We start from the raw sequence: 19,309 nt of genomic DNA, 5'->3' as shown, positions 1-19,309 counted from the left end.
GATGATCAACCCCACTATACAATTCCAATGTTGATCATTTTTCTTACTTCCAAATCCAAAACAAACTATGCAAACCATGGATCACTGGTTCCTTATCTTTAGAGCGGGGCAACGGTTGCTGACTCATTATACATCATGTGACACTGACGTAGACCTGGTCGTTGGGGCCAACCGGATTCGGATTGGTATATGTCTTCAGTTCTCACCTGGGCAGTATGCAATGAAAGATGCCGGAGGAGAAGGCGTCACTTATTGATCCCTATGATCCTAGTGGATTGCCAGATTACGATCATGAATTTATCGATCCAGACGAGCTCCACCGCTTCGAGAGAGCTCTGAACGCCCCCGAAGCTTCTCCACTGATAGCCATCAACGACTGGCGACCCATCAACCAACGCGTCCGCAAGACACGAGGCCGTTGCAAGGCTCCGAAACGAAGCACGGATGAAACGAGAGAAGGAGTTCTATACACAGTCCTCAAGTGGCCATTCCTATTCACCGTGTTCGCGTGGATTATATTTTTGAGCTGTGGCTACGTGTTGGTCCGAGTGTACATCTTCCTGTATGAACAATGGGTTACATGGAGAGGCAAGCGAGAGCGATTGCGCCAGGAGCTGTCAGCTAAGACGAGCTACCTGGAGTGGCTTAGTTCAGCGAAAGCGTTGGATGCCCATCTTGGAAATGATAAGTGGAAGCAGGCGGATGCTTATGCTTACTACGACCACGAGACAATCACCAAGGTGGTATCAGAGTTAAAAAAGGAGAAAGGGAGGGCCGAGTCCGAGTTGGTGCATGGCCGCGAGGCCGCCGGGGAATCAGCCGCATTGGAAGACCTGTGTGCCTTGCTGGAGGCGTGTGTCAAGAACAATTTCGCCGGGGTAGAGAATCCTCGCATCTATAGTGAGACTTACTCCGGGACCAAGCAGCTGGTTCAGGAATACGTTGATGAGGTACATACCTGTGTCCAGCTGGTCTTGGATAGTAAGCAGATTGACAAAGACACTAAGAAACGACACTTCAAACACCTTGATACGAATTTCGGCCGGACGGCGCTTTGTCTTTCTGGCGGTGCCACATTTGCTTACTATCACTTTGGAGTAGTCAAGGCGTTGTTAGATAACGACATCTTACCTGAGATCATCACAGGGACCTCCGGTGGAGCGTTGGTTGCCGGCCTGGTGGCGACTCGCACTGACGCCGAGCTAAAACAGCTGCTGGTCCCCGCTTTGGCACATCGGATCCGCGCTTGTCATGAAGGGTTTCCGACCTGGTTTCGCCGTTGGTGGAATACGGGTGCTCGGTTTGATACGTTAGACTGGGCCAAGCAATGTAGTTGGTTTTGTCGAGGTTCGACCACGTTTCGAGAAGCCTATGAACGAACGGGCCGTATATTGAATGTGTCCTGTGTTCCCTCTGATCCTCACTCTCCGACTATTTTGGCAAATTATCTGACTTCTCCGGATTGCGTCATTTGGAGCGCTGTGCTTGCCTCTGCCGCTGTGCCGGGTATTCTGAATCCAGTTGTGTTGATGTACAAAAAGCGTGATGGGACGCTTGCACCTTACTCTTTCGGGCATAAGTGGAAGGATGGAAGTCTGAGGACTGATATCCCCATCAAATCGCTTAACCTTCATTTCAACGTGAACTTTACGATCGTGTCACAGGTATGCATAGGGCCACCAATCATTTTTCACATTGAAGGAGGCTGATATTGATATTAATTTTTTTTTAGGTCAACCCGCATGTCAATCTATTCTTTTTCAGTTCACGAGGAACTGTTGGCCGACCAGTAACCCATCGCAAGGGTCGTGGGTGGCGCGGTGGCTTTCTGGGCACTGCAATCGAACAGTATATCAAACTAGACTTGAATAAATGGCTTCGGGTACTCCGACACCTCGAACTTCTACCCAGACCACTGGGTCAAGACTGGAGTGAACTCTGGCTTCAGCAGTTCAGTGGCACAGTCACGATCTGGCCTCGAAAAGTCATTCTTTCGGACTTTTTTCACATTCTGTCTGACCCTACCCCCGAACGGCTTGCGCGCATGATCCACGTCGGTCAGCAAAGCGCATTCCCGAAAATCCAGTTTATCAAGAACCGGCTGAACATCGAAAACGCTATCATGAGAGGGCTCCAGCAGTGTTCCACCACAGGTCGTTCTTTGTCTCCCATTTTATCGCGTCGGCTTCCGCTTCCAGAAAACGAGGACGCGTTGGTCGAGCGATTGGATGAGAATTTTCCTGAACGCCATGACACCGCCTATAAAGGAGAATCTACCGAAGAAACGATGTCCCAATCAACAGCCTCCTCTCGCCCACAAACCCCAACTTCAAATCCTAGAAGGGGTAGCCTAATGGAGGAGATGCGCCGCCAGTCGGCAGTTTTCTTTGACGACGACATTTTCGGTGACGAAGGCGCAGTCATCACCTGAGTGTGCCCAGGTGAGTTCGGGCGGCTGAACCCCCCCACTGGGCGGAAATCTGTCCCAGCTCTTATGACGTTGAGCAGGGTCTTTCTCATTCGGGACACCTGCAGCCTTGTGTTCCGTCATGGTACTTCCCGCCCGATACGATATTTGATATGACAGGCGGCTAGTGCTGATCAATACTGGACTACGGGTACTCTCGGGGAACACTCATCAATATGTCCGCGCGCGCCTTGACTTATCTTTCTTTTTAATCATTTCAAATAGCTTTTTTTCCCTTCTCTGCCCCCGCTTTGGTCGCCTCTTTCGGGATACTACCTCTCTCGCATGGAGTTTTATCTCTTTTCTATCTTTTCAGCCTTGATACACGTTTTAACTACAAACCTTATTTTTTGCGTTTTCCTTCTCTTACGACATTTACGATTATACTCCCCTGATTGGGTTCCCATTTTCTTTGCCTTTCCCCCCTCTATCGATTTGCGTGTTTCTTCCAAGGTTATGGATAGTGCGGGGAAAGCGAAAGCGATGTAATATACTTTTATCATTTTGAACCTTACGACGTGTACGAATATCATTTCATTTCAGGCGAAACTCCCAAGGGATCCTTGTCGATATCGCGTATAGGATATGTGATAGGATTCTAATGCGTGCAGATTCGGTGTCATGATCGACGATAGTGGGGCTTTTGTGGACTGGTCAACTTAGTTTGTGGCACTCTCGTACATTGCCGAAGCACGATGACGTCGCTTTTCATGAGGAGTATTCAAAGTTCTATCAGATAAAAGGACTGACGCTAATGCAGTGTGAGACTCGGCTTGATGCTGTCATCTACTATATTCCTTTTGTGGGTTGGCCCCTCTATGCTAAATTGTAGTTAATTTGCTTGATTATCATCTATGCTAGAGAGGTCAGCATGGTTTAACCTTGAGGTATAGAACGTTCCAAATTACAGGTGGGCAGTAACGAAGAGTAAGATGCAATTTGGTATCTGAGTATTCAGAGACGTGATGTGATGTCCCTCTCAATTCATGACGATCTCGCATTAGAGTAGACACATGTGCACATGGTACACCGGGCGCAATCCAGCCTGGAGAGCAACAAGTACATGTACTAGGTAGCACTTCAAATGTTGAGTGTGCGACGAATTGTACTTCCACTTTGCATCATGATCTTTACCACTATCCGCGACTTGCGACTGAATAGTGGTAAATCCGAGAGCATTCTTGTGGCGACTTTTCAATCTAATATTCCTGGATTGGAGTTGCACCCTCCCACATGCTAACCAGGATCTTGCGCTCTCCTTTCCATGGCTTCCTCCCATGAGATACCTGAAAATTGTCGACAAGAAGCATATCACCTTCATCCAATGCAAGGTTTACCTCCAGTTCATTCAATATCTTGTCCAATTTCTCAAGGTATTCCCGTGGAATCGGGGTTCCATCACCATAGTTGCAAGGCAAATCTGACAAGAATTAGAATAATAGTGCCAATCACTCTTTGATACAACTCACAAGTCATCCCGTCGCGACCCAAATAAGGCGGATCCAGAGCTCCAGCATCTCGCGTCATGCCAAAGCGGCCAGCTAGACCATTAAACCAGACAGGACGTCCACCTGCAGGTGTTCGTCGAATACCTACACGATGCAACCGTCAACTCCGAGTCACTATCAAAAAACATTGGTTGCAGATAACTTACCCGGGATATACTGTGTTAGCTCGAGGTTATCATCTTCAGTCCATCGAAAGTCATGCGTGAGCTTTTGGACTTGAACCTCAACTTTGGCCTTTTGCGTCGCGCGATCATCACCAGGCTGAAACTCTTGGCCAAAGCTATACTTCCCAGCCCAGTTGAATTCGTTCCCAACGCCCTCGTTGCCAGGTGCTCGAAATGCCATCTTCATGGCGAGTCCCCGCTTATGGACATTTTGGACTAGGTCCGGGATGGATTCTTGGACTTTCTCGAAAACAAGAGCACTATGTGCTACTGGGGTCTCGCCGCCTGTTTATTGGTTAACAATGCCATCGATGTCATTGACCATGAGAACTCACCTTCTAATGCTTTCTTCTGACAATAGAAATGAATATTGGCTGGGAATCTGGTATATCGAGAATACTGGTACACATCAATCAGCTTCAGGTTTATTGAAAGCACGAGGATAAGAGCAGAAAAGGCGATTTACCTCATTATGTTGATAAAATCGACGATCAGATGGACACTCATTGGCAGTCCATACGTTTTCCGCAACGACATTTCGCTTTCCAGCAAGGCCGATCTGTACATGGGGTACCGAGCCCCGACCTCTTTCAATAGCATTTATCAGCTTCTCAAAGCTTTCTCCTGCGGGATGACCTAAACCGCTGACGACAATAGCACCATGTTTGCGTAGAAGCTCAGAAATTTGCCCAGATTCCGCCAACTGGGCTAGCGCAGCCACAGAGTCGTTAATGGCGGGGGTCGAAGTTTCACCATTGGCATTTTGTTGAACTCGAAGTCCATATGGAAAGGCCTCACCCTGGATGTGTTGGGATCCTGGAACAGCAAAGGGCTCAAATGTGACAGCCATAATGAACTTCAAAGAATATTCTATTTTGCGAAATTGGGTTTGACAAAGGTCGAGGTCTGACCTCTTTTGAATTTCTTCTTTTAATGCATCGGTAAGAGGGGGATCTAAATTCGATGGCATCATTTAGTGAAGCAATGAAGTGATACTGGCATATCATTCGGTCAGAGATATCACATCATGCGGGGGGGGCTGTTTATCTGATTATCGGAGGACTCAGAATGCTGTCCTAATATGAGTCGCATCTTTTTCAGCACTTTGTTTGTTTTAAAAGTCTTTAAGAAAGAGGTTTTTTTCAATCACTCTAGACATATAGCACTCTACAGCTTGAGGGGGTTTGATACTCCACAAAAATGATCTTACTTCGCGTACAAAATAGGTACCTGGACACCTGGGTTTCTCGCACCATTTCAAGTTGGATTATACAAGGAACCTTGGAAGTAGTATCACTACTAGTAATATAAGAGGCTGTGATAATAGATAGTATTTTCAAGCTGTCAGTATGTATACCATTGATGCACACACACGTGCATGTAGTACCTTTCAACATTTGAGAAGTTGAGGAATGGCCATAACCTTGGAATACAGATAAATAATGATTCCAGTAAGGGAATAAGGTCCCGTGCTCACCTTCCTAAAGGTCGTGTATTATTTTATTGTAAGCCCTAGTAGAGCTAATCCGGGTTACCAACTTGGGAATTCCGGGGCCTCACATAATGATTCTCTATAATGCCTCCAGGCCGTTATTACTTCTTTGAGGGCCAGCTCCAGAGCTCTTTTTAGTACTTGATTTGTGTTATCTTACCAACATTCGGATGAAAAAAAATACTATCTACGACCCTTCTACCAAGTTCAACAATGAGTGTAGAAACAAACCCTCAAATCTCCTGCCACAAAGAAGCCTGATTTGCACGATCAGACTCAACGCCTCTCATTCACGCGCCTGATTGCAGCTTATCTTTGCCTCTGCGCCTGCTATTTTATATCCTATCTTGACATGAACTCAACCACAACCGCTCTAGCAACTATCTCAAAGGCTCTTTCAGCAGGAACAACAATCATCTGGGCGGGAACTGCCTTTCTGCTCGGATAAACAGTCTTTCAGCCACTATATGGTCGTATATCCGACATCGTTGGTCGCAAACCTGTCCTCCTTGTATCTTTCGGATGTATATTTGTCGGCGACCTTCTGTCCGGCTGGGCACAGAGTGCTCTTTGGCTATATCTCACGCGTACACTGAGCGGGATTGGGGCTGGGGGAATCAGCTTACTCGTTGCAATTATTGTTAGTGAATTGGTGAGCTTGAAAGAACGTGGGAAGTATCAGGGTATGGTAAGTATTGCTATCGGCATGGGTGCTCTGGCTGGACCATTTGTTGCCGGCAGTCTTGTCCAGAAGAGTGAGAATAGCTGGAGATGGGTGTTCTGGGTTCCATCTATTCTCGCATTTGTATATGTGATGGTGCTTGTTTTTCTATTGCCTTTGAAGCCAGTGAATGGTAGCTGGCGGGAAAAAGCAACAAAGGTTGATTGGTATGGAGTTTTAGCTTCTTTCACAGGTATTGTTCTACTACTGGTAACATTTCCTCATCCGATGAGTAGTTTCTGTTTGGGATTTATAGCTGAATATCAACTTGACAGATTCCAATTAACTCTGGAGTATATGGCCATGGCATGGTGCTTTGGTTATTAAACTTCTTGTCCTTGGGAGTTTATCTCTCATTATATTCATCTTTAATGAGGGTAAAAGCTTGCCCATATTCCGCTTATACCATTACATCTGTTCAAGGAGCAATCTCTCACTATCATGCTGGTTTCTGATGCCCTACACGACTATTTGTGGTAGGCCGCACAATATTTCATGCCGCTCTACTTTCAGGAGCTTCGTGGCTTTTCTCCTCTGGAGAGTGCTACTCTGATTTTACCCTATGTGCTCGCGCAAAGTCTTGTTGGTGCTGCTTCTGGGCCTTTGATGAGCCGATTTGCTAGGTATTATACCTTCATTACAAGCGTATACCCTTCTAACCTGAACTCTCAGATATGCACCAGTCCTACGAGCAGGGTTTCTCATTTGGACACTAGGAGCAGGTCTCAACCTACTCTTTACTCAACATACTTATATTGCAGTATATGTCATTGTTCTTGCGATTGAAGGTGCTGGAGTTGGCTTGGTTCATCAACCAGGTAATATACTCTTGGTTCCATCGAAAATCTGAAGTTTGCTGATTATGTGCCGCAACATCTACTAGAGACCTGCTACGGTCTCTTGGATCCGTATATGGTGTTGCTATTTCAACTGCGGTACAAAACGCTGCTATAGAATCATCGTTACGCTCAGCCATTCCTTCAGATCTTTTATCAGAGGTGCTGGAAGGGAGCTGGAGTAGCAGTGATACTAGCACTGAGAAATACCACTCTCAGATTCTTGATATAAAGATGAAAGCGTTTAGAGTGGTGCTCATCATAATTGTTTCTATCATAAATCTCTGCTTCTTTGCTAACTTCTTTGTTGCCGATAGAATGCTGAAAGGTGATGACAATGATGTGAAGCAGAAAGGCCAGGAAAAGCAAGGCCAGTAGAAGGTGGAGTACTGGAACCTCCAAAGTCAAAGAGAAATCCTGATGAACGAATGGAGGTTTGATGAAAGAATTGTCAATATTGAGGCTCACCAGCACTTCACGAGCCCAGAACTCTGACAAACCCTCTCGCACCCAGAGCAGAGTTAGCAGTAATTCCCCTTTTGCAAATGTCCCTCTTGATCCTAGCAATTACAATGATAGGAGAGGCTGGAGCCTAGCTGATAAATTAAGCAGAAATATGGTTGGCAGCTCTTTTTGAACCACCAATGGTCAACAGAGTAGCAGTATAGGCTCAGGCCACCCAAGATACATCGACTATGCATCATTTTCTGGACATGAATAGCGTCAAATATTGTGAAAGAATAATAAAAGCAAGAAAGAAGCCTCCAGTAAAGGATAATCCCCCAAAATGAAGATGTTAAGAGTTGGACGGCACATGAAAAGCCCCAAGAGGCCGTTTGCTAGAACGCCACACCAAAAGCCTCGAGACAATTTACACCTGGAAATTCTATATTTTCCGTCTACCGGAGCAAACATCACGTCATCCTCAAGGTAGACACCTGAAGACGTCCATTGTTTACATCTTCTTCGACTTCGGACGTTTTTTCTTCATCCCATCAACCCCTCCATTAACCACTTTCCATCCTTAAACAACCTCCTTCGCTATCTATCCTCCCCACTCCTCATCATGTCTTTCAATATGGATAATGCGCGTATTCAGTCAAGAGGATCCGACTCTGAGTTAGCCTACGCATCTCCTGTTGCTCCATATTGGAAAGGCAAGGCATTCATGGCGGGTGGGGACTATCGACGACCTCAACCTTTCGACCTGGCTTACTATGAAGGCATCCAACCAAGAGCCTATCGTACTGAAGCCGGCATTATTGGTGATGATGGCCGCAAGAGACGTTGCCTTGGATGCAGTGACGACAAAGGAGACCTTATCGACGGGTTCACCAATGAGGTCCACCGAGTCGGTGGTCCATATCTATGTTCGATTCCCATTCAAACCATCGAGAACTACTCTCCCCATGTCATCGTTTCCCGTGTTCAGATCCCAAAGAACAAAATCATCAAAACCATCTATGAGATTCTGAAGAAACATGAAATTGAACCGTACTGCCCCGTCAAGTTCGTTGGCAGACGCTCGTGCTTTAACCCTGAGCCCCAACCTACCTTCACCTGTCTTATCTACTGCACTGGTATCAACCATACATGGCTGAATGCTTCAAAGGATATTCGCCAGTTCCTGCGATTTGAGAAAATGCGTGATGTATCTGTTGAAATCATTCACCCGGGTTATGAAAGCCCCCGATACACTTTCCCGATCCAAAAGGATGATCGCATTGCTGGCCTCTGGTCAGAGGTCCGGCGTGAGATTGCGGCTACCATTGACTCCAAGGATGTAATCTCTTTTGGCTGCTACCGACGCGGCAGAAGCAAGGATTTGAAGCACACAATCCCTACTGTCCTTGTCCTTGTGAGTTCCCGCAGTGTTCTAGAATGGAAGACCACTCGCGAGCAAATTGTCGCAATTCTGGATAAGTTCAAATATCCAGAGGTGGCTGTGGAAATCGCCAAAGATGAAATTCGAACCGATCCCTCGAAGAGTGGAGGTGTTAACCGGGCGCTGTTATCTTCTGGAATGGCAAAGGTTGGACAAAGCATTGCTCCCAGCCGCAACAAAAATGAGTCCTGGTCTCTGGGTGGTTTCATTGAGCTGTTGTCACCGGACGGTGAATGGTGCATGTATGGATTAACCTGCTTCCATTGTGTGGTGCCTGATGCAAAGAGTGTTCCGTCATCTCTCGTTCCTAGTACGTTTCATGATATACGTGGCTGTTAATGCATATCTAACCTGTTCTTTTATAGAGATCAAGGAATGGCGTGAGAAGGGCATTGAGGCCATGGATAACAAAATCCAAGAATACCTAACCGTTGACCAGCCGACTATCCGTGCCTTGAAGAACCAACGAAAGCGGGTCGAGTTGCAGCTTGATACGGGATTCCCAAACAGAGATCCATACCCCACCACTTACGTCGAGGGAGTGGGAAAGGCGGCTAAGATAGACCTGAGTCTTCCGTTTCGACAGCCGGCTAGAGAGGCGAAGAAATTTCTCGACGAACTTGACAACTTTCACAAGGACCGAGGACGGAAGTTGGGATTTGTTGGAATGGGATCTGGCATGAACCAAACCATCAAGAAGTCCTCTACTTGGGGTGATACTGGAGATAGGTGGAAGGTCAAGGTTGAGTGGGCTCTCATTGAGCTGTATGATGAGCGTCTTCCTAACAATGCTGTAAGTATCTTGATTGTACCATCTTCCCTCTTTGACGCGGAACTAATCATTCAACAGGTTGATTCTGGCTTCCTGAGAGATTTCCCCGACGATCATGATCGAGACCTCACTGATGGCCCGCTGTATCTCCTGGGCCATGGCTCTGGAGCCCTCACCAAGGGAGATTTCAACCCTCTTGCTGATGTTGTCTACGACCGTGGCGAAAATGGAGAGCAGAGAACACTGGCCTCGACCGTCGTTGGTATTGGTAGCGATCGTTTCTCAGCCCCCGGCGACACTGGATCGCTGGTATTCACCCGAGAGAAGTATGTAGTTGGTATGGTTAACGCCAGAACTTACTTTAATTCGATTACTTACTTCATGCGTATCGAGGATATCTACCAACATATCATCAACCATACGAGCACGGGTGAAGTACGTATGTACCAAGGTTGAGGTGAGCTGAGAAGAAGCCGTCAGAGAAATGACGGTGAACTGAGAAGAAGTTGGAGAGAGTACGGGGAATAAGATGAAGATGAAGGTGGTGGAAAGCTGAGACGAAGGTGAAGTTGTTGGAGAGACTGGATGTGGGTCAGCATGGAGGGTTGTCAGCATTTACGGATGTTGACTATGCAGATCAACAGAAGGGGCTCTTATGTACAACACTGTAAGATTAGGATTTATGACGAATTAATTTAGTATCTTTATCTGAAAAAACCTTCCACTCATTCATTCATATGGTATGGTACACAGCGAAATGGGCCCTTCAAGAAGGCAAATCTTTCTAAGTTAAATCACCAGCCATTCCTCCGTGACAGCCATTGCCTTCTTTTCATCCCCTCCGAAAACATGCAAACATTGAAGGGCATACGCTGCATCGCGTGTGAAGTCCTCTACAAACTTCGACGAGGTTGGGGTTACAGGCTGTGTGGGTTGGTCCGCCTCACCCATAACCACATCAGTGTCATCGGTCGTCGATGATGTCTCGACAGCTTGTTGCTGGATCTTTTTGCCAAGCTCAAGCACCTTTTCATACCCTGTCACGGCCAAATGAGATAACCCCAGACTTTGCCATACCCGTGCACAGTTGAACTCCATCTCTTGTCGTTCGGAGAGAAGAGTTCCTGGCTTCGATCGAACGCGACGGTATTCACCGAGGAACGCAATTCCTTGCGAGATGAGGTAGTGTCGATTCTCAGATTGACGTTTGAGAGAGTGGTGGACAAAGCAAAGCGCTATGGATAGCAAGATCATTGGGTTCTGATCGTCAAGAGCGTATGCTCGGAAAAAATAGTTCAAGGCTGGGTAGAAACTACCTCCTGAATAAAGGATGTGGCCGTAGAGAACAATGATGGCGATGTCCAGTGACTCTGCTGGGATTCTTTTCCCATTTTCATCTCGGGTTGAGAGAGCTGCCTGCTCCTTCCAGATGGTTTGTCGAACAACTTGAGGTTTATCTGGACCATCCGGAATAGTGAAGTCCATTGCCTTGATCTGCCGAAGCATGAATTTCATACTTGGAGAGGCATGGAAAAGAGGTTTGTGTGTATCACCAGAAAGATAGCTCAGCATTGAAAAGAGTCGGTAGGTGTCCGTGACGAACTGATATTCTTTGATAAACCACCGGGCCTCCTGGATCAGGGCCTCTTCGTCACGAGCTCGCAGAGCACAGGTGAACCAGCAGACATGAATCATGCGCAATTTTCGCTTCTGGTGAATCCAGATGTTGGCAACAGCAGCAGAGTCAAGAGCTTCGTATGCTTCTTCGGGCTCACCCTCTTCCGTAATAACGAGAGCGTACTGAAGAAACATGTCGAGCCACTCATCGAATGGGATCCCATAGTATTCATTAGGAACACTATCCTGGACAGGTTCAGTTGGCCGACTATCGCCTGTGGATTTCTGAATGCGACCCGCAACCTCTTGAGCTTCATCAAGCAGAGTATATTCCCTGCTCCTGTCGCTTTTCTTGTGGTATCCTTGGAACTCCATTGTGCGCGCCATAGGGTAGAAGACTCGATTAGAGCGGAAATCACGGAGCAGAGCATCGGCAATGTCGAGCCAGTCTTGAACAGCTTTGGGAACACCTTCTTTCATCTGGGGATCCAAATCCAGTAACTTTTTATACAGATATTGGGCATCCTCTGCTCGTGAAGCTTCCTCACTGACCCCTTCATCTCCTCGATCATATGTGGGTTCCCAAGTGGTCAAGGTCGCTGCTGTCTGAGGAGCGGATTGTTTAGGAAGAACCATATCTGCTCGTCTGAACTCCTCTGCAAGTTGTTCTAGCCTTGCATCCATCCTGCGTCGTATCCTACCTTCCTGCCGGCCAATTAAGATAGCTTCATTGGCATACTTCATTGCCTCTTCTTCCATCTCGATGGTTTCGTACAGTTTAGCCAGTGCAATTCGGGATGCCATGTGCTTTGAGTCATGCTCAGCAACAGTGAGATAGAAGGTTTCTGCGTCTTCCATTTTACCAAGTTGAAAGCAACAGTCGGCCATCGCCATGTAGTAGCTGACATCTGCATGTTCCGCAGTTTCTTGGATAGGAATGTAAAATCGAAGTGCTTCTTCCAGCAATCCGGTATCCTTCAGAGCGTCTGCCACCTCGCGGAAGAGATCCCCGAAGTCGAAGATCCGGGCGTGTTCTGAGGTGTCGTCTGGGTTCAACCATTCGAAATGATGGAGAGCTTCTTGGTGGTGTGAATGGCCCAGCCGGAGACGGAAGAGACCCATTTTGATTCGCAATTCGAGTGGAAGCCCAAGCCCATAGGAATCCGAGGGCCACTGACCCGGATCATATCCATTGGTTTTAATCCGTCGGGGTGAATCGTTCGGGTCCCATTCGCGGTCATCAGAATCAAAATCGTCCCACATGGTATCATCCTTGCGGCCCAGCAGCCATCTTGCAACTGATTTCAAAGCGTAAAGTCCCTGACTGAGTTGACCAGTCAAGCTGAAAAGCTCAGCATAAATGTTCACCTCAGACCACGAAAAGCGAGTCGTTTGTGGGTCGATGGTCAGATAGTATTTAATACTCTCTACCCAGTATTTGATTGCCTTGTGGACCTCATTCAGGTCAATGTAGACTTCCGCCAGATGACGCAGGGCTTTTGCGTTGTGTGGCCGATCCCGCAAGATGCGTTCGTATTCAGCAGCAGCCTTAGCATTGTAGCCAAATTCACGAAAGATAGCGGCTCTCTGATACCGAACATGACAGTTGGTGGGTTCAATTTCAAGGACACGGGTGTAACAGTAAATGACGTCCTTCATGGCACTTTGGCGTTCCTCACCAGCGCGCTGCATGACAAGTCGAGCAACCTTGAGCCACACTGCAGGGTCCTTTGGTCGAGTATGAGCACCGTTAAACAGAGCTGCCAAGGCCTTGTCTTTTTGACCTTGGGCTAAGAAAATTTCAGACAGCAATGAATGAGCGGGAAACATTTCAGGATTGTTCTGGATTGCAAGCATCACACGCTCCATCGCTCGATCATAGTCTCCATCAATGAAAGCTTCAGTGGCTTCTGAATGCAGCATCTTGAATTCGGGTCCTGGCTCAAGGGGTTTTCGAGGTCCTCTCTTGACACCTTTTTTACCACGAGCACCCCAGCGACCTGAAAAGGGGCCTCCACGGCGTCGGCGGCGTTGACGGCGTCCATCAGATTCAGAGTCAGCATCATCTCCTTCGCTCTCTTGTTCATCAGAGTCATCACTAATACTACTGTCAGTTTTTGCCAAAGTATGAGAACCACTGGTCACAAGATTGTACGTACGATTCACTTTGGTTCACAAAATCCGAGTCATCATCGCCAACATCTAATCGACCAAGATCAAGTTGACTGTCGTCAGATAAGTCGCTATAATACTCTGGAGCCGACGAAGCGTCCTCTGCATTTTCAGCTGGTATGCCTTCAACTGGTAGGTCTCCTCCATAGAGTCGAGGATCAATTAATGAGGTAGGAATATCCCGTGAGACATGTTGGTTAGTCTGTGTTTGTGTACTCTGCCATGGGTACGCCGATCCCTCGTCAATATCCGGATAAGCAGAATACTCATCCGGGGTGCTCATGGGGATATCCTGGTTTTCCATGGCGATCGATGCGAACAAGATCGAGGGGTACTGCAGATGATCGACAGTGGTGAATAAGATTTGTGGTTTGGTCTTAGCTCTTCTCCTTGTACGGAGTAAGCCAAGTTATCTTGAAGCTTGAACAAACCGTTGCTGTGCTGATGTGCTGCTATCGAGTGCTTGATTATCAAGTCCAGGCTAGGTGCAACAGAGCCCAAAGCGCTGGGACCATGGCCCAGACCACAAATAAACGCCCGAGATCACGCACTGAGAAGGATGGTCACGGCTCAGATGCAGGGGTGAATATTCATAGTAACTAAGCTCCACCTTTTCAAGGCGGTTAAAAAAAAATCCAGGTTTTGATGAATATCACAATGGATAAACCAAAGATTGGGGGATAAAATCCAAGTTTCAAGAGAAAAGATTGGCAATCACAGTGAAGCAAGAGAAAGTGAAGTTGGTGATGTTTCCCATTCCAGAGAACCCGTGATCGCGTTGCAAAACCGAGAAAAGCCTCTTTTTCTTTCCCGCAAGTTCTCTCCTTCTCCACCCTCCCTCACAACCTCTCCTCCTCTTCCTCCCGACTCTTGTTTTCTTTTCTTTTCGGTTCCAGAACCAATTTGGGCTTGCTGTGTTTGACACACTATTGCCAGGTCCTGACTTTCCTTCGTTCGGACCTAACCGACATCACACACGCCCATTTGGCTATCCGCTTCCTTCCCAGGTGTGCAGCCCACTGGACTGGTCTGTGCCCCCATTCTTTGACGCCTAAGACTCGACTGGGCTTTGCGGTGTTCTGGACTCCATCGGGTTTTACCTCCCCACATCTATCTGGATTTTTTTTGATCTGGGCTTTTTTTCTTATATTTTGTTACGCAAACTCAGCAGGTGCTGCAGGTGTTTTGCAGTAATCTTTTCCAACCCCACTGTATTTACTATTTCGACCTTTCGACTCAACACTATCCTTTCCTGTTAGATATGGCTAGCCATATCATCGGGAATCGAAACAGTACTCCGGAAGCCGCTCCGAATTCCTCTCTGCGTCCTCCATCCTCTGCCCGAACCCTCGGGTCCCACCAGCTACGAGCTTCAGCTGATATGTCCGGCTTCCCCTCGCCGCTGTCATCTCGCAGCATGCGTCCTTCCTCCGAGATTTTCTTCAACCAGCAGTCTCAGGGTCAGAATGCGACTGAGGATGCCTTGGATCGGGCTGCTCAGCAGTGGCTGGCTGACATTGACCAGTATGAGACTACGCTGGAGGAGATGGCTGCCGCCACACTAGACCAAGATTTCAAGGATGAGCTCAGTGCGATCGAGCAGTGGTTCCGGGTTCTGAGTGAGGCTGAGCGGACGGCGGCTCTGTATGCTCTGTTGCAACAGACGACCCAGGTGCAGATTCGATTCTTCATCCAGGTTCTGCAGCAGATGTCCCAGAGCCACCCGATGTCCGGGATCCTCTCTCCAGCCAATTTTGGTGAAAAAGGTAATTGCATCATTTCTTACACCTCTACTTGATGAAAACAGAAAAGACTGATATATCTCAATTTTCACAGATGCCATGTCTAGCCGCTTGAATGATGCGATGTCGAAGCTCAACATGGACACATCACGAAACTCCCTGGGCCGGCCCCCACCATCGCCTGGCGCTAAGCGCAACTCCGCACTCGACTCCTCTACTATTAATGCCATGTTCCCCGATGCGGCTGCGGCGATTGCGAAGAAGAAGGCCGAATTCACTCAACAGACAGGAAACGCTCCCCCCTCAAACCGCAACAGTTTGGTATTTGGGGACCGTACCTCGTTCGTTGCTCCTACCATTTCGGGCCCTGACAATGATACCCTGAGCCAGCCTCCGGCATCTCCATGGGCCCAGCGTGGTGGTCTCTCTGACGCCCAGCCCCCGATTGCCCGGCCCAAGTCTTCTTCCGGACATCAACCTATGGGCCAGTTCAGCCAGCCCTCCGGCTCCGGTCTTCGCTCCCCTCTGCCTCAGACTGCCAACATCCCTGCTCCGGATATTGAGCCCCCATTGCTCTCCCCCTACAATGTTGGAAATCACAGCTGGGCGTCGATGACCAACACCCCCATGACAGCAACTTTCGCTCAGCAGCAAAGCCAGGGTAACTCTCAGGCTGATATGGTGGCCAATGCGACCGCCATGAAGCTGGCAGCTCTGTCTACCGTGAACAATCGCATCGCCTTGGATGATGCCCGCAAGTACCGTCGCGCTCGCTCCAATGATGGACAGGGACGAAACTCTAATGTCAATGCGGCTATGTCCCAGGGCTTGGCCAGCCCTGGTCTGGCTGGGCCTAACCATCTGGCTGGTCAGCTTCTGAATGCTCAGCAGATGGCCGCTCTGCAGGCTCAGCAGCAAGCTGCTATGGCTGGTCGCCGCTCTCGGCCCACATCCCCGGGCATTGCTATGCAAGGTGCCGGTGGTCTTGGCGGCATGAGCTTCACTTCTCCGCAGAACAATGGGTTCCTTGCCGCCTACGATCCGAACAATCCGCTGATGGGCAACGGGCTGAGCTCTTTGGGCATTGGACAGTTTGGCTTGGGAGGCGAGGGCTACTTGTCTGACCACTCTGAGGTTACTCGTGGTCGCTCACCCCGTGGTCGCCGTGGTAGCTCGAAGCCACCAGAGGACCCCACTGACCCAGCTCTTCTGAAGGACATCCCCAGCTGGCTGCGATCCCTTCGGTTGCACAAATACACAGACAACTTGAAAGATCTCAAGTGGACTGATTTGGTTGAGCTTGATGACAAGGCCTTGGAGGATCGTGGTGTCAATGCACTGGGTGCCCGGAACAAGATGCTGAAGGTAAGAGATCCACTTTTCTCTGAAATATTTTCTCATTAGAATAATACTAACATTCTTTTTCTAGGTCTTTGAGCAAGTCAAGGAGGCTCGTGGTGATGGCAAGCTTGAAAACATCGAATGATGACGGCCTTGCATGAAGCATGGTGTTGCTTTTGTTTGTGAGCTTCCTGTGGAAACCCAAACAGACCTGATGCCCAGCGATATCATGGAATTGGCATTTATATTCCATCATCTCAGCTTTTCTTTTTCATTTCTCCCTTTCTCACTTTCTTTCATTTTACTTTTTTTATCATTCGTTTATCTTTTGGTTCACCCTAATATGATGATGGATGTGGGATTCGGCATGTATCAAACGCAGTGATGTCAAGAAACGGATTCATGAGGGACTTCAGGCTACTGAACATTCAAAATGGCTGGGGTAATCGTAGATATGAACATGATCTGTTCCATTTCAATTCGTTCAATTGTTTGTCTGACATAAATAATCTTATCTGGTGTTTCTATCCATTGCTAGGCAGTCAAGATGCCTGTCAGTCAATCATTTCCCTGGCTGACTATCTAGACTTTGTCTTCCTCCATTCCATGAACCATTCTATAAATTTAGGGTAGCCACGTTCTTCAAGTTTCATTCTGGATCGCTTTCTCCATTCAATCTCCTCAACACCTAGAATTGGGGGATGAAAGTTCAGTCCTGGGGAGACAGAAGGTTTTGTTGATATCCAGAAACGGGGGTAAAATCCAGCACACTCCCAGTCGATAATTGCGGACAGCTTTTGATTGGAAACAAGAATGTTTCCCGGTCCTAGATCAGGATGATAGAGATGGAATCGTTCTCCTATTTGTGGATTTGGTTGAAGATCCTCCCTAAAGAAGTATCTCTTACTCTCATGCACACTCAACGGTTCCAACGAATCCTTTCCAGAGTGAGCAAGGTTCCAACACTGGACCTCCATATACGTTGTGTAGTCGATTCGAGGTAATGGAAGCTAGTATATCACAAATACAAACAACTTCATCCAGGATAGAAATTTTCTGCGTAGCGGACATAATCCCCCAAGCGTCTCTTAGTGTTATACCGGGGACTCTTTTCAAACCCCAGAATGATCGATCTCCATCCACCCAAGAATAGGTCACTTCAGGTACGGGGACCTGAGGTGCCTTTTTCTGAATGAATTTGATCGTTTCACTCTCTGAAGTGGTATCGGAGTTGCAGTGGTGGACCTTGCAAATGGCATTATTCCCGATGGCCCATACTGCCGATAGCGTGCCTCCTTCATGTATCAAACGAACATCGGGTGAATCTGCTGACGTGAAGTCGGATGATTGCTCGGATTTCGTAAGTCGAAGAATGTACCAATGTTCCTCGTCTTTCCAGGTAGCTGCGCATGTGTCAATTGCCAGTGGTTCGGCAATTCGATCGCACTCGATTTTGCAGCCAAGGCGCCAGGTGGAATGTGATATTTGCACGACGGAATTCTGAATAGGAACTAGCGGTGACATAGCACGGATAAGTTTTTATGTTGTGATAAAACTCGGAATAAAGAGGAAACACCTAAGGGTAGCATCTATCGAAAAGGATGGAGTCGAGGCATGCATCTCAACTAAAGTTGTCAGGTTCGTTGGCACACAGACCCTCTGTAATGTATGGCCAATCAAAATCACTGGCAAATACTACCACCAAAATGTAGGGATTAACATCAATGGCTATACTTGGTTTCCAGGCTCCTTTCACTCTATTCTTGAAGATCTTTCAAGTTGTGGGAGACTTCAGTCGTAAGTCTTATGATGTCGGCTGCGTATTCCCCGCTCCCTAGTCCCCGGAATTCCCATAATCTGGACAAAACTAGCGAGAAGAAGTGGTTAGACTAGTAGTTGCGAGGATGACTTGAGGTATTTTGGATTCTGGTTCGCCAGATTTTCCTATTTGGGGAATATATGCCCTGTCGAAATCTCCACTTTTCTGGGGTCTCGGAAACTCTCCTCCTCGGTCTGCCGTCCCCGCTTAAGAACTTAGGTTGAATCGGGATCTTATGCCGGGTCTTTACTATGCTCACATTCGAGAGACTCGGAGTCAGACATACCCGAGTGAGATGACGGGTCAACTGCCACATGTGCAGTGGCAGCATTGTCCCAGTAGATGAAATCCCCCTCTTCAAAGATAGCTACGGTCATTTAAGTAACTCAACTGTAGATCTTGCAATTAAGTGCTCACATGTGCAAGTTCGAGTTGACCCAAGTATCTCCAGATGCCCCATATACCGTTGCTTCCAAGTCCGAGTTGCTGCTTTCAAATGTTCAAGTTGACTGTCCCGGTCAAACGATTAGCCCTGCATACTTCAACCCGGATTATGCCAATCAACAAAGTACTTGTTATTCGCCCTCAATAGTATGTGACGTCGAAGATAGCGTTCTAAGCCCGGAGAATGCCCGGGTATGGCCGTCTCCCGCTAGTTTTACCCCATGTGGTCAAGCGTACCTGAATTTATGGGGTTGTGGGGTACTCCAGACGGAGTATAGCCAGCCCTGGTCGACCAAGCGTAGGGGTCACCCCATGTTTGGCAGAGGTAC

General features: G+C 47.7%; 8 protein-coding genes across 8 annotated transcripts; 6 read left to right on the top strand and 2 right to left on the bottom strand.

Moving 5' to 3' along the window:
• Positions 1–227: 227 nt before the first annotated feature.
• On the top strand, positions 228–2,431 carry N7483_010072 (patatin-like phospholipase domain-containing protein; the record flags this gene model as incomplete). The annotated part of the gene is made up of 2 exons (XM_057093499.1): positions 228–1,664; positions 1,733–2,431. The coding sequence occupies 2 exons, from the start codon at positions 228–230 to the stop codon at positions 2,429–2,431; spliced, it is 2,136 nt and encodes a 711-aa protein (XP_056939470.1).
• Positions 2,432–3,666: 1,235 nt separating this feature from the next.
• On the bottom strand, positions 3,667–5,112 carry N7483_010071 (Clavaminate synthase-like protein; the record flags this gene model as incomplete). The annotated part of the gene is made up of 5 exons (XM_057093498.1): positions 3,667–3,887; positions 3,937–4,059; positions 4,122–4,424; positions 4,475–4,538; positions 4,606–5,112. 5 exons carry the CDS (start codon positions 5,110–5,112, stop codon positions 3,667–3,669), a joined length of 1,218 nt encoding a protein of 405 aa, XP_056939469.1.
• Positions 5,113–6,098: 986 nt separating this feature from the next.
• N7483_010070 (Major facilitator superfamily domain general substrate transporter) lies at positions 6,099–6,679 on the top strand (the record flags this gene model as incomplete). The annotated part of the gene is made up of 2 exons (XM_057093497.1): positions 6,099–6,155; positions 6,194–6,679. 2 exons carry the CDS (start codon positions 6,099–6,101, stop codon positions 6,677–6,679), a joined length of 543 nt encoding a protein of 180 aa, XP_056939468.1.
• A 168-nt stretch (positions 6,680–6,847) lies between these two features.
• N7483_010069 (uncharacterized protein) lies at positions 6,848–7,566 on the top strand (the record flags this gene model as incomplete). Its single annotated transcript, XM_057093496.1, has 3 exons — positions 6,848–6,975; positions 7,025–7,170; positions 7,238–7,566. 3 exons carry the CDS (start codon positions 6,848–6,850, stop codon positions 7,564–7,566), a joined length of 603 nt encoding a protein of 200 aa, XP_056939467.1.
• Positions 7,567–8,254: 688 nt separating this feature from the next.
• N7483_010068 (uncharacterized protein) lies at positions 8,255–10,301 on the top strand (the record flags this gene model as incomplete). Its single annotated transcript, XM_057093495.1, has 3 exons — positions 8,255–9,383; positions 9,439–9,866; positions 9,924–10,301. 3 exons carry the CDS (start codon positions 8,255–8,257, stop codon positions 10,299–10,301), a joined length of 1,935 nt encoding a protein of 644 aa, XP_056939466.1.
• Positions 10,302–10,634: 333 nt separating this feature from the next.
• On the bottom strand, positions 10,635–13,938 carry N7483_010067 (tetratricopeptide repeat protein; the record flags this gene model as incomplete). The annotated part of the gene is made up of 2 exons (XM_057093494.1): positions 10,635–13,560; positions 13,622–13,938. The coding sequence occupies 2 exons, from the start codon at positions 13,936–13,938 to the stop codon at positions 10,635–10,637; spliced, it is 3,243 nt and encodes a 1,080-aa protein (XP_056939465.1).
• Positions 13,939–14,895: 957 nt separating this feature from the next.
• Positions 14,896–16,862, top strand: N7483_010066 (RNA-binding protein VTS1; the record flags this gene model as incomplete). Its single annotated transcript, XM_057093493.1, has 3 exons — positions 14,896–15,400; positions 15,471–16,741; positions 16,806–16,862. The coding sequence occupies 3 exons, from the start codon at positions 14,896–14,898 to the stop codon at positions 16,860–16,862; spliced, it is 1,833 nt and encodes a 610-aa protein (XP_056939464.1).
• Positions 16,863–17,984: 1,122 nt separating this feature from the next.
• On the top strand, positions 17,985–18,221 carry N7483_010065 (uncharacterized protein; the record flags this gene model as incomplete). Its single annotated transcript, XM_057093492.1, has 2 exons — positions 17,985–18,077; positions 18,117–18,221. 2 exons carry the CDS (start codon positions 17,985–17,987, stop codon positions 18,219–18,221), a joined length of 198 nt encoding a protein of 65 aa, XP_056939463.1.
• Between the last annotated feature and the right edge of the window lie 1,088 nt (positions 18,222–19,309).

Source organism: Penicillium malachiteum, assembly GCF_028827825.1.
Source record: "Penicillium malachiteum strain IBT 17515 chromosome Unknown utg000005l:1.0-9002435.0:326005.0-9005861.0, whole genome shotgun sequence".
NCBI lineage: Eukaryota > Fungi > Ascomycota > Eurotiomycetes > Eurotiales > Aspergillaceae > Penicillium > Penicillium malachiteum.
This window is presented reverse-complemented; position numbering and strand designations above follow the sequence as displayed.